Source organism: Entelurus aequoreus, linkage group LG14 (assembly GCF_033978785.1).
Source record: "Entelurus aequoreus isolate RoL-2023_Sb linkage group LG14, RoL_Eaeq_v1.1, whole genome shotgun sequence".
In the NCBI taxonomy this organism is placed as follows: Eukaryota; Metazoa; Chordata; class Actinopteri; order Syngnathiformes; family Syngnathidae; genus Entelurus; species Entelurus aequoreus.
This window is the reverse complement of record NC_084744.1, coordinates 24,810,117-24,825,134: the sequence shown is the minus strand read 5'-3', so window position 1 is coordinate 24,825,134 and position 15,018 is coordinate 24,810,117. Positions and strand designations below refer to the sequence as shown.

General features: G+C 39.2%; 1 protein-coding gene across 2 annotated transcripts in view; it reads left to right on the top strand.

Annotated features, from left to right (window-relative positions):
• The first annotated feature begins 732 nt into the window (after positions 1-732).
• The window catches only part of LOC133664566 (agouti-related protein-like), a 90,518-nt gene continuing 76,232 nt past the window's right edge, over positions 733-15,018 (top strand). The window contains exons 1-3 of one of the 2 annotated variants that reach the window (XM_062069283.1): positions 733-927; positions 10,291-10,408; positions 10,484-10,603. In XM_062069283.1, coding sequence (XP_061925267.1) covers positions 10,504-10,603 — 100 coding nt within the window. In that variant the 5' untranslated portion in view covers positions 733-927; positions 10,291-10,408; positions 10,484-10,503. Of the gene's footprint in view, positions 928-4,576; positions 4,624-10,290; positions 10,409-10,483; positions 10,604-15,018 lie in introns of those variants that run through there. The other variant, XM_062069284.1, reaches the window with a different exon arrangement.

Here is a 15,018-nt window from a genome sequence, read left to right as displayed (position 1 = left end):
CTTTGAGACACTAGTGATTTAGGGCTATATAAATAAACATTGATTGATTGATTGATTGATTTATATATATATATATATATATATATATATATATATATATATATATATATATATATATATATATATATATATATATATATATATATATACATATATATACATATATATATATACATATATATTTATATATATGTATGTATATATATATATATATATATACATATATATACATATATATATATACATATATATTTATATATATGTATGTATATATATATATATATATATATATATATATATATATATATATATATATATATATATATATATATATATATATATATATATATATATATATATATATATATATATACCAGAGGTGTGGACTCGAGTCACATGACTTGGACTCGAGTCAGACTCGAGTCATGAATTTGATGACTTTAGACTCGACTTGACAAAATGTAAAGAGACTTGCAACTCGACTTAGACTTTAACATCGATGACTTGTGACTTCACTTGGACTTGAGCCTTTTGACTTGACATGACTTGCTACTTTCCCCAAAACCCAAAGATTAAAAAGTTATTCAGCGCTCCGTAGCTTTCATTTTGTACGTGTCTGTCTATCAGCGTGTGTGCTGCCTGTCAGTGTGTGTGCTCGCAGTACAACAGCCAATCAAATTAGATCTACGTTGTTTTCATCACACAGCATTCAGCCAATCAAATTGCAGGACAACCAATGAACAAGAGTTGTCAAACAACGCGCCAGTGAGAAAGATTTATACCAAAGTTGGTTTCGTTCGGGTATAAAAACTACGACTTGGTCAACAAAAAACGAATTGCAGTATGCTAAACATGCAGTTCGAATATTACAGACTGAGACGCAACAACTTCTAACTTCGTTCGACATTTGAAGTTGCACACAGAACGGTAAGTTTTGAATGTAAGCTAACGTTTATTGGCTAAGTACGTGACTTTTATTTGCTGTGTGGTTAAATGAGTGAGGCTGTAAACTCACTGCTAACATTATAACCATAGACATCTTATAAGGGTACGCAGCATCGAGCGCTACTGCCTACTGGCGCAGACGAGACGCGGGGCCGCCATCTTGGAGTGGTGATCAGCTCCACTCAGTGCAATTCATTTGGCAGGAGCAATGAACTGTCAGCACAATTTAATTCATTTTACCTCACTGAATACCACTGATTTTCACGCGTTTTTTTGTCATACGTGTAGCTATGATAAAGGACACATGTTTTGGCGTGTTTTATTATTCATAGTTTGCTTAACAGTAATAGAATAATCTTATATGCTATAAATGACCAGACGTCCGAGATCAAAACTGGGAATATAATCCCAGAGAGGGGGGAAAAAATGGTCAGCTATTTTTAAATTGAAGAAAAAATATGATTAGGTTATATATACATGCGTATATCCTACATAAACAATGTATGAATACATTAGATATCTATATATCTTATAGACTGTATCTCTGTTGCTGCAGCAGCAGAGAGTTTATTCTGTTTTGACACTTTGTATTGATATTTTGTATTCCATTCTTCCCTTAAATTATCATGTTTACAGTCATTGTTTTGTATGTATTTTTTATGTATGTCGCTTTGGATAAAAGCGTCTGCCAAATACTTAAACATAAACATATATAAACACCTGAAAGTCTTTATATCAGCTAAAACCACCAATCTGTTTCTCTGGATTCGTAATAAAACCAAATTCTGTCTTACCCAACAATGTTAGTATTTGAATATTGTTACTTGAAGACTTATTCCTGGTTACAATTATACTGTTAAGAAAGTATTGTTTTATATTTTGCCTAAAATGAGAATGCATCATAATCAGTGGCGGCTGGTGAATTTTGTTTTAGGTGGGGCTGAAAGTTTGTAAACCAAACCCCTGTAGGGGCGTCATCCTCCCCGAGAAGATTTATTTGTGATTTTCACATATAAATATTGAAGATCTTTTCTCCTTCTCAACTCTGTGCTAATATTCTTTTCACAAAACAAACCAATAATACGTTAATGTCAAATCTTACTTGTGAAAAGTAGTCCCCCAATTCCTATTTTCAACAGTCCGCTCATTTGAGCAAGAAAACGCTGAACACCATCTTTGTTTTCTACCTGTCAACTGTCAGTTTAGGCTGCTCGCCGGCTCCTCATCACCACTTCAAGATGGCGGCCAAATTGCTCGCGTCACAGCAGCCAATGCTGCGTCTACTTATAAGATGTCTATGGTTATAACGTCATTGCAAACACGGCAATCTGTTGCCCCCACTGCAGTTCACTACCTTATTCATACTTTTTGTCAAGTGATTTTTTTTAAGCAGGGTTGCATGAGGTACCTATACATAACGTTACGTTAGTCAATGTATCACACACAGTAACGTAACGTTAGACGGCGGTCAGCAGCACCGCGTATTTTAGCCACCTACAAAAAGACAAACGTAGTCAAGTAAAGGTCAGTTAAAATGTATACTATATTAAGAATATGTGTACATATTGCATGGGGCCCTGACATCTAAAAAGTACAACTCTGTTCATTGTTATGTTCATGTATTTGTTATGTTTTTCATGTGTACGCACACATTAACACACATACAGTATGAGATGAGATCAATGAGATAAGGTAAGAACAGGATAGAAACTGCTGTGGAACTAGTTACAATGCAATATGCCATTGAAATACAATGTTAACACTTTTGTGCAAATAAGTACAGTTGCACTTGTTTTTTCAAATAGGTTTATTCTGTAAAGGAATGAGTTAAATGTTTAAAATGACTAGTTAATAGTGCTATTATGAAGTGCAATGTCAGCACTATTTTTTTTCCTGCAATTTCAAATGCACTTGTTTTAATAAATAAATACAGTGTTTTACAAGCATAAACAATCTGTGTAAATATATTAGTCTGTGGTTAAAAGGACTTGAAAGGACTCGACACTCAAAATGCAGGACTTGGGACTTGACTTGAGACTTTCCAGTCTTGACTTTGGACTTGACTCGGGACTTGCCTGTCTTGACTCGGGACTTGACTCGAGACTTGAGGGCAAAGACTTGAGACTTACTTGTGACTCGCAAAACAATGACTTGGTCCCACCTCTGTTACTTACTACTAAAAGATAAGTTGTCTTGTATGTTCACTATTTTATTCAGTAACAACATTGCAATAAGAAACATATGTTTAATGTACCCTAAGATTTTTTGTTAAAATAAAGCCAATAATGCAATTTTTTGTGGTCGCCTTTATTTAGAAAAGTATCGGAAAAGTAAATAAATAAATGATAAATGGGTTATACTTGTATAGCGCTTTTCTACCTTCAAGGTACTCAAAGCGCTTTGACAGTATTTCCACATTTACCCATTCACACACACATTCACACACTGATGGAGGGAGCTGCCATGCAAGGCGCTAACCAGCAGCCATCAGAGGCAAAGGGTGAAGTGTCTTGCCCAAGGACACAACGGAAGTGACTAGGAAGGTAGAAGGTGGGGATTGAACCCCAGTAACCAGCAACACTCCGATTGCTGGCACAGCCACTCTACCAACTTCGCCACGCCGTCCCAAAAAGTATCGAAATACATTTTGGTACCAGAATATTGGTACCAAAATATTGGTATCGGGACAACACTAGTTTTATGTATTTTATACGTTCTATATTGCGAGCAAAAGCGTTTGTGTTAACCCTTCATCCCTGTGTATGAAGGTTGTAGAAAGTTTGCATATTTTCCCATAAGTTTCCCATAAAGTTTATATTCAGACAAGGCAAGCGCAGAAATAGCTTTCATAAATGTGGCCATCTTGATATCCGACCTCGCAACTGGAACGCACACAACTTGGCTGTGCGCCATAATTATTCAAAGGTGAAGGCAAATTGTGAACAAAAACATAAGGTTTTTAAACAATACAAACTGTCATAAAAACCACAACAAGATACTGATGCTTTGTCAGTTAGAGGGGATGTCATTGTTCAGACTCCAAATATGAGAATCATTTTTCTGGTGCTTTTTTAGTTGAAGTTGAAATAGAAAAGGTTGCTTGCTTGGAATGTATTTGAGCTATAATAAACCAAATCAGATGCATGTGCATCATTTGATTGCAATGGAAATTTAATCAGACTCATATGTATCATTTGATTGCAATGGAAACCATATCGGATGTACAGTATATGCATCATTTATTTTCAACGCAGTTCAAAGCTGAACATACTTTGATTTTCATTGAAAAAACAAAAAAACAACTAATGCGGTGATGCTCATGAAAGATTCTCTAATTACTGTAAAATAGGTCAAACATAAAAGACCATGTACTATTTTGGGGTTTTAAAAAAACAGTTCTAGCACTGGATGAAAGCTCTCAATGATTATCGCCCCGTGGCACTCACCCCCATCATAATGAAGTGCTTCGAGAGGCTAGTGAAGGAATACATTGTCTCCAGACTTCCCCCCACATTCGACCCATACCAGTTTGCTTATTGCCCTAACCGCTCCACAGAGGACGCTATCTCCTCTGGACTCCACCTGAGCTTAGAACATCTGGAAGGAAAGGACACACACGTGCGGATGTTGTTTATGGACTTCAGCTCGGCGTTCAGCACCATCATCCCGCAGCACTTGGTGAGCAAACTGGCCCCCCTTGGATTCAGTACCCCCCTATGCAACTGGCTGCTTGACTTCCTCACAGACAGACCCCAGTCTGTGAGAGTGGGCGACAACACCTCCAGTGCCATCTCCCTGAGCACCGACTCCCCCCAGGGCTGTGTCCTGAGTCCGCTGCTGTTCACGTTGATGACCCATGACTGCTGCGCCAGGTCCACTACTAACCACATTGTGAAGTATGCGGACGATACGACAGTAGTGGGCCTCATCCGTGACAACAACGACATGGAGTACAGGGAGGAGGTGAAACATCTGGTTGAGTGGTGCACTCCACTCTTCATCAACGGCACAGCAGTGGAGATGGTAAGCAGCACCAAGTTCCTGGGGGTGCAGATAATGACAATATGACCTGGTCCCTACACACCGGAGCTCTTGTAAAAAGAGCTCAGCAGCGCATGCACTTTTTGCGTCGGATGAATAGAGCACAGCTCCCTCCCCCCATTCTCACGACATTCTACAGAGGCACTATAGAAAGTCTACTGTCAATGTGTGTTGGTGACGAACCCCAAGATGCAGGCATTGTGCGGAAAAACATTATTTAATGTCCACAAGTAAAAATAAAGAAAAGACACAAACCAGGAACTAGGAACCAAACTGGAAAACGGGACACAGGATCCAGCAAACAGGAACTAGGAACAAAAAACAGCACGCTGCCAACAGCTACAGGATTCAGGTATAAACGACAAAACAGGTAGGAGCTGCAATGACACGACAGGTAGAAATAACAAGTAGACACTACAATAATCCAGCACTGACTGGAGAGGAAGGCAGGTTCAAATAGCAGCTGGCTGATTGACACCAGGTGTGGCCAGGTGCCAATCAGCCACAGCTGAGGGGACAAAGCACTCAGGGAGATAATCAGGAAATGAAGACAAAATAAAAGCACTGACAGGAAACTAAGACAAACACAACCAAACTGTCAGGAGCAACCCTGACATCTACTGACTAACTGCATCTCTGTCTGGGCTGGAGCCTGCAGTGCCTCAGACTGGAAGTATCTGCAGAGAGTGGTGAGGACGGCGGAAAAGATCATCAGGACTCCTCTTCCTCCTATCCGGGAAATCGCAAAAAGCCGCTGCCTGACCAAGGCTCAGAAAATCTGTAGAGACTCCTCTCACCCCCACCAAGGACTGTTTTCACTGCTGGACTTTAGAAAGAGGTTCTGCAGCCTCCGTAGCAGAAAAAACGGATTAACTCGCTGGAATATAAAGACAATATAACTTACATCCATAAACGTGGATGCATATGAAAAAGTGCAATATATGTATCTGTACAGTAATCTTTGTATTCATATCTGCACCTTATTGCTCTTTTATCCACTACAACAAGTTAATGCAACAAAGTTTCGTTCTTATCTGTACTGTAAAGTTCAAATTTGAATGACAATAAAAGGAAGTCTAAGTCAAAGTCTCTAAAACACAAGATTAGGTTTATTGAAAACTAGTTCGAATTAAGCAGAAAATTGCGTCACTATTAAATTACACTAGAGTATGACACTACACCTACTGACCTGAATATAAATATTGGTCTGAAAAAAAATGGGTGATATTCATACACAACAAAAAAGCAAGTCAAAGCATTTTTTTTGTCACTCACAAATCCTGAGACTGATGCTGCCGCGACACACAGTTGGTCAATGTGGCAAACAACAGAGAAGGAATTATGAAATCAACTTCGATAATAATGAATGAAGCATTCATTACTACGCTAAGAAACATGATATCTCTTTTTTTTTTTACTGGAATCAGTTTGGGATTTTGTCTTTAAATATATTTCTAAAGATTGGTTGTTTAACAATAAATTCTATTGTCAATTTCCATCCATTCATCCATCCATCCATATTCTTCCGCTTATGTATACACATATACATTTATATATATATATATATATATATATATATATATATATATATATATATATATATATATATACACATATACTAGAGATACGCGGATAGGCAATTATTTCATCCGCAACCGCATCACAAAAGTCGTCATCCACCCGCCATCCACCCGAACTAACATTTTATCAAAACCCCAACCGCCCGCCACCCGCCCGTTGTTATATATCTAATATAGACGATGCAAGGCATTAGTGAGGTTAGAAAGCTTTTGCCTGTTAAAGAAAGGAGACTGATCCAATGCAGCAGAGACATTCAATGCGTGCCACGCATTAATATATCTTGGCCACGCATTAGAGGCTAAGAGATATTAATGCGTGATAATATTATTTATCATTATAATAATATTATTGTCATTTCCATTAAGAAAGTGTTGACTATTATTGTTGGGTTTTTTCCCTGGTCTTTAGTATTCCCTTTTTTAGTTTGTCGCGTACCACGTTTGCTGCCGGCGTTCCCATGTTTTTATTTTTTTATTCTTCTTATGTTGTGTTGTGTTGTGGTGTGCTGTGTCACGCCAAATTTCTTGGCCCTACAAAAACCTTCCCCCACCCCCATTTACTTCCGTGGTCATGTTTCCTCTTACGTCATTGACAGCGATCGATAGCACTTCGGCTTTGACTGCCCGTCGCTGGAAGGATACTTCGTCTTTGACAGCTGCTGGAATCTGAAGAAATCGATTATTGTTTTTTTTGTACAGGCGCGAAACAGTACAGTCGCGGGCCGGTTAAGGACCCCCGGCAACTTTGTGACTTTATTGGACGCAGCCCCGGAAGTAAATGGGGTGGGGGAAGGTTTTTGTAGGGGGAAGAAATTTGGCGTGACAGCTGCAGCAGTGCCTGATGAATAATTGCCTATTTCAAAGAGTGCTGCTCGTTTTTCGTATGTGGGTAACAACATTTAACTATGTATATATATTTCCGAATTGGTTCAACCGCCACCCGCCCATACACATATATTTATACACATATATACATATATTTATATACATATTATGGCTGTTAAAATAAAAAATAAAGTATAAGTTCCTTTAACGGGCGATTAACATTTTTGACCTTCAGCCTGTTCCGTAGCTTGGGGAAAATTGTATTGGCTTCCAGTTCAATTGTCATGATATGACATCAGCGGAGCGAATGCTACAAGCGCGCATTGCTGCTTGTAGAATGGAGGAGCTTTACGTCCGTGTTTGGATTACAGTTGTGAAGTGAAGTGAATTATATTTATATAGTGCTTTTCTCTAATGACTCAAAGCACTTTTACATAGTGAAACCCAAAATCTAAGTTACATTTAAACCAGTGTGGGTGGCATTGGGAGCAGGTGGGGATCGAACCTGGAGCCCTCAAGTTGTTGGCAACCGAACTATAATGCCCAGTTACTGTAAGTGCATTTACAACATAGAATGTCGATTGTTACTCGAACTTCTTTCTGTTTGTTTGAGATTGTCATTACAGCCCCAAGTGGTGGAAAGGTGTATTACAACCGAGTACTGCTGCGGCCAATACGGAAACATACCATATTTTTCGGAGTATAAGTCGCTCCAGAGTATAAGTCGCACCGGCCGAAAATGCATAATAAAGAAGGAAAAAAACATATATAAGTCGCACTGGAGTATAAGTCGCATTTTTTGGGGAAATTTATTTGACAAAACCCAACACCAAGAATAGACATTTGAAAGGCAATTTAAAATACATAAAGAATGTGAACAACAGGCTGAATAAGTGTACGTTATATGACGCATAAATAACCAACTGAGAACGTGCCTGGTATGTTAACGTAACATATTATGGTAAGAGTCATTCAAATAACTATAACATATAGAACATGCTATACGTTTACCAAACAATCTGTCAGTCCTAATCACTAAATCCGATGAAATTATATACGTCTAGTCTCTTACGTGAATGAGCTAAATAATATTATTTGATATTTTACGGTAATGTGTTAATAATTTCACACATAAGTCGCTCCTGAGTATATGTCGCACCCCCGGCCAAACTATGAAAAAAGCTGGGACTTATAGTCCGAAAAATACGGTAGTTTTTGGCGGCCTTCTAGAAACAAGGCTCTAGAGCAGGGGTGGGCAATTAATTTTTACCGGGGTCCGTATGAGCAACCCGAGCACTGCTGGAGGGCCACATCGACAATATTTCAATTAAATTTTGCTCAATATTATTTTTGATATATACCGTAAGATAAATAATAATAATAATAATAATTAATAATAATAATAATAATACTTTCATTTAACCTAACTTAATTTTATACCAAAAGCACTGCTTTGGAAATCATTTGTACCCCTTTCAGAGATCACATTTAGTTCCCCTTAAACATCCTCATGTTGCACAATGAAATGCAAGCATAGGGTGAAGTGTGCATTTCTGTAACTATCTCTAGTTACAGCATTCCATGATTAATATCAATAAATTAACATTAATAATAAATGACAGTAAAATAAGCGTATGACTGAGGAGTCATAGTGTAACTTTGTGTGGTGTTTGAGTTGTCCGACTTTTTGTGTGGCCATAAACGCACTAGTGGCTTAGTGGTATGCGTGTTGGTGACAGATGACAAGTTGGTTTTGGCCTGGTTTGTACGGCAGAAAATGACTAGTTTTTCGAGATGGAAGTGTTTTACTCATGTATTTGGTGTGGTTATGGCCGAATATAAACAGTTTTGCTCAATAAAGTGATCAATATAATTCCTGGCCTCGAAGCATCTCGATAAACGTTACAATAATTGAACGGTGTTCAATTGAACGGTGTTGACGAACACCGTTAGAGCCGCTTGTTGTCGCTGTCACTCAAAGTTGCATTGCAAAATTACACAGAATAAATGTGCTTATTTTGTTTAGAATTCAGATGGGATTTGATTTGGTGCGCGGCATATATTTGCTGTGCGCAGAGGACGCTTGAGCAGTGCGCAATTGCGCAGGCGCGCACCTTAGAGGGAACGTTGCTTGGCAGTCCATGTCTTGTTGAAAACACACCATTCCTCATCAACTTTTCTCTTTTTAGCGTCTCGGGTGTAAACCGTGCATCACTTGTCGCTGTGCACCTTCACTCACAGGTTACACACGGACATAAGCCCATAAATAACACTTTTCAAAATAAAAGCAGCACAGTTGTATTGCGCGCACGACAAAGATGTTTTTTCAACTTTATTTTGTAATTTGTGATTGCAGCTGTTCACATTCACTCACAATCACGCACGCGCATACGTCCACATGGAAGTAATACAAATAATGCTTTTCAAAACAAAAGCAGCACCGTTGTATTGCACACTCGACAGATACTTTTTAAAATGTATTTTGTAATTTATGATTGGCCTCACGCGGGCCGGACAGGGACGCACAAAGGGCCGGATGTGGCCTGCGGGCCGCAGAATGCCCAGGTCTGCTCTAGAGTTCCGTTGGGGTGTATTTTGAAGTGAAATTTGCCAGCGAGCACACCGGTCAGATTCTTTCTTTCCAGAAACCGTTTGCAATTAATGTAAAGGAGAACGTGTAGTCAGAATAAATAGCGTATTTAATCTGGGTTGATGCAATTTTTTTTAGTGATTAATTGCATGAGTTAATGCATTGAATTTGACAACCTTATTATAAACATGTTGGTTTTGTTCTATAAAGTCACGACAAAGGAGCTTTCCTTGGCACAATATGTATTGTACCTATTTAGTGCATGTTACCAGGGCAACTAAGTGCCCTTCACTGCATCATCCCCTGCAGTGTGTCAAGTAGGTGGGCGGAGCGTACTGAGTCTTCAGACAAGTCAAAACAGAGTGGAATCTCCTCAGAGCAGCAAGAGTCCTTATCAAGTCAATAGCAGCAGAAGCAAGACGAAAATGTGAGTGTTGGCTGTTTTTTTTTTTTTTCAGTTTTGGAATCTGTTCTGGCAATGAGCAAATGATTTCATGCGCAGATCTCTCCATCGAGAGGAAGATGAAGCTAACAGAGAAACACCTCTACTGGTTGATGCTCGCCATCCCTCTGTGCTGCCTTGTGGACACCATGAATGGGAGGAAAGTGGACAAGGACACAGGTGAGGAGTTCATAGTTTACATTTAAGCGGGGATTTTGAAGCACATGCCAGTTGAGCACGGAAATGTTGGCAGTGACTTCATTTCAGGGTCTCAGAATCTCTTCTTCAAGAATCACTTTACGCATCTGTCGATTGGTAATGAAAAAAACAAGCCATTTTTGTGGGGGTTGTAAACGACAAAAAGAATACTCATACCCCGTTGTGCTATGAGTATGCAGAGAGAATGAAGCCTGCTGGAAAACAGACCCTTTCGATCTTCTCTCAGCGACAGCATTCTGCAAGGGGCGCCGCAATGATGAGGTGCAAAAAAAACCCAAGATTCACTAGCTGGACGAGAGGAATGAGAGGTGTATATGATATAAACATATAATATAATACAAACCCCGTTTCCATATGAGTTGGGAAATTGTGTTAGATGTAAATATAAACGGAATACAATGATTTGCAAATCATTTTCAACCCATATTCAGTTGAATATGCTACAAAGACAACATATTTGATGTTCAAACTGATTAACATTTTTTTTTTGCAAATAATCATTAACTTTAGAATTTGATGCCAGCAACACGTGACAAAGAAGTTGGGAAAGGTGGCAATACATACTGATAAAGTTGAGGAATGCTCATCAAACACTTATTTGGAACATCCCACAGGTGAACAGGCAAATTGGGAACAGGTGGGTGCCATGATTGGGTATAAAAGTAGATTCCATGAAATGCTCAGTTATTCACAAACAAGGATGGGGTGAGGGTCACCACAAAATGCGTGAGCAAATTGTTGAACAGTTTAAGAAAAACCTTTCTTAACCAGCTATTGCAAGGAATTTAGGGATTTCACCATCTACGGTCCGTAATATCATCAAAGGTTTCAGAGAACTTGAGAAATCACTGCACGTAAGCAGCTAAGCCCGTGACCTTTGATCCCTCAGGCTGTACTGCATCAACAAGCGACATCAGTGTGTAAAGGATATCACCACATTGGCTCAGAAACACTTCAGAAACCCACTGTCACTAACTACAGTTGGTCGCTACATCTGTAAGGGCAAGTTAAAACTCTCCTATGCAAGGCGAAAACCGTTTATCAACAACACCCAGAAACGCCGTCAGCTTCGCTGGGCCCGAGCTCATCTAAGATGGACTGATACAAAGTGGAAAAGTGTTCTGTGGTCTGACGAGTCCACATTTCAAATTGTTTTTGGAAACTGTGGACGTCGTGTCCTCCGGACCAAAGAGGAAAAGAATCATCCGGATTGTTATAGGCGCAAAGTTGAAAAGCCAGCATCTGTGATGGTATGGGGGTGTATTAGTGCCCAAGACATGGGTAACTTACACATCTGTGAAGGTGCCATTAATGCTGAAAGGTACATACAGGTTTTGGAGCAACATATGTTGCCATCCAAGCAACGTTACCATGGACGCCCCTGCTTATTTCAGCAGGACAATGCCAAGCCACGTGTTACATCAACGTGGCTTCGTAGTAAAAGAGTTCGGGTACTAGACTGGCCTGCCCGTAGTCCAGACCTGTCTCCCATTTAAAATGTGTGGCACATTATGAAGCCTAAAATACCACAACGGAGACCCCTGGACTGTTGAACAACTTAAGCTGTACATCAAGCAAGAATGGGAAAGAATTCCACCTGAGAAGCTTAAAAAATGTGTTTCCTCAGTTCTCAAACGTTTACTGAGTGTTGTTAAAAGGAAAGGCCATGTAACACAGTGGTGAACATGCCCTTTCCCAACTACTTTGGCATGTGTTGCAGCCATGAAATTCTAAGTTAATTATTATTTGCAAAAAAAATAAAGTTTGAGTTTGAACATCAAATATGTTGTCTTTGTAGTGCGTTCAACTGAATATGGGTTGAAAAGGATCATTGTATTCCGTTTATATTTACATCTAACAAAATTTCCCAACTCATATGGAAACGGGGTTTGTATATCTCACATTCTATATTGTGAAAAGGGTTGTCATAAACGTTAATTAATTCATTAAAAAAAATAATACAAAAGAAAATAAATGTTTATGCATATGTAACTGTATTCAATTATAAACATTCATTGACTTTCTTCTTTCATTCATGGATCTAAACTTTACCGCTGCCAGTAGTTTTTTCTATATTTTTATTTAATAAGTTGTAGGTGTATTTATTTCAGTATAAAAGTGTAAAAAAGTTTTTGCTTGGGTCATGAAATGATGATAACCGTGTGCCAGGATATACATACATTTTATATTTAACGCTTAAATCTGTAGAGTCTACATCAACTTCTGATCTATCTGTCATTCTTAAATTGTTTTTTTTATGTTGTTTTTTTGTTTGTTTGTTTTCTGCCCTTTTTGTCAAAGAAAACTATTTTTTTTTATGGCTAACACACAAAATATGCAAAATCATCCACAAAAAATATTTTTCAAAGTGGAATATTTGATGTGAAGTAATCAGAACCTTGGATAGGTCAGTAATTCATAATAACATTGATTTGGATTCAATATTATGTTTTGAGCAACGACCGTTTTAAATAAAAAAAACAGCTTTGTTTTATTAGTCAACATAGCAACTTTTTCTAAATTACATCTCACCTGTAAGCTTTTTTATTCCACTTTTGTAATGTTTTTTGTTTATTTGAATAGTATTTTTAGATTGTGCTGTGGAACTTTAAAACATTAGCTGCAGGCCGCAAATGGCCTCCGAGCCACACTTTTGACACCCCTGCTTAGATGATAACAAATTAACTCTGATAAGTCTATCGATAAAAAGCAGAGCCTGGCGACGCATGCGCGTTTATCATAACGCACAGTCAGCATTTCTGCTTCAATAAAAAATGACGGTGATGACGTCACTGTCAGCTATGCGGGACACACTTGCTAACTTGTCAGCCACTTCTCCAAAAGACGCCTTTTGAACACTCCTGGCAAATTAACACTTCAAAAGGCACATATTTTCCCCGTTTGTTGACCTGCAAAGTATGTTTTAGGGGTGGAGGAGTCTGGTCGAGTGCTGGTTAGCTTGAAGCTAACAGCTGGCCTGTCTCCATCCTCGAACGATGTCGCTTCAGCGGGAGATAAAAGTGAAGCTTCCATGGACTCACAAAGACTAAAACAACTCATTTACTGGACACATGGCACAGGATGAAGTTAAAAAGGTTGACTTTTCACTCACCTTAGTGTTTACCATGAAGACTTTCCTTTGACAGACCCTTGCGGTAAAGTTTTCCGAGTGCAAACTGAGGCAGTATTTGTGATTGATAAAACTTTCCGTGAATCAAAATTTACGACCAAAAAAAAAAAGCAATAAACAGGGACGGAAATTTGATCCAGCAGATATAAACAAAACAAAACACCGACGGAAAGCGATAATCGATAAGATTAAAAAAAACAGGCAAACCGGGCGATAAAAAAAAATAAAAACGGCGTCCTGGGGACGCGTGGGCTTCCGGAATTGCACGTCCTTTCTGATTTCAATGCGTAAAAAGACACAAAAAGTGCGTTAACGCCAACACTGGGTATGGTATGCATACTTGCCAACCTTCAGACCTCCGAATTCGGGAGATGGGGGGCGCCGCCGGGGGCGGGGTTAAGGGGGGAGGAGTATATTGATAATTGCTAGAATTCACTGAAATTCAAGTATTTCTCATAACTGTACTGTACTTGCTGCTTACTTTTAAAAAAAATAACACTTACCTTTCACTATTTGAGTAGCTTTTGTTCTGCCATTTGAGTACTGGCGAGCGATCTCCGAATCCGGTAACATATCCTTCACGGATTTGTTGAAAACATCCGCAAATGAGAACGGGATGTTTCTTGCAGCTATCAGCGTAGCCATCTTTGTCTCGGCATATGTTACACCTTCGGGTCTCCATTTTGCATGGTGGTCCATAAAACTGGGCTGTGACCAGCCTTGTGCTCCTCTGACCGTTCATGAGTGACTATATCCATTCGACCACCGTGTTATGGGTTATAGATAAACCTATGGATAACGGAGACATATATAATAGTCTCCTTTTCAGGTGAGAGGACGCTAAAGGCAGTGCCTTCAAGACACGCCCCCAATATTGTTTGTCCGGCTGGAAATTTTGGACATTACTACTTGCCGTAGTTTTGAAGCAATGCATGATGGGAATCCGGATGTTGTGTGTCAGTGTATTAACGTGCCGGCTGGAATAAACACACGCTGAGAAATACTGTAGCTCCGTGCCTGCCTACTTTATGGGTTATAGATAAACCTATGGATAACGGAGACATATGTAATAGTCTCCTTTTCAGGTGAGAGAGGACGCTGAAGGCAGTGCCTTTAAGGCACGCCCCCAATATTGTTGTCCGGCTGGAAATCGGGAGAAATTCGGGAGAATGGTTGTCCCGGGAGATTTTCAGGAGAGGCACTGAAATGCGGGAGTCTCCCGGAAAATTCGGGAGGGTTGGCAAGT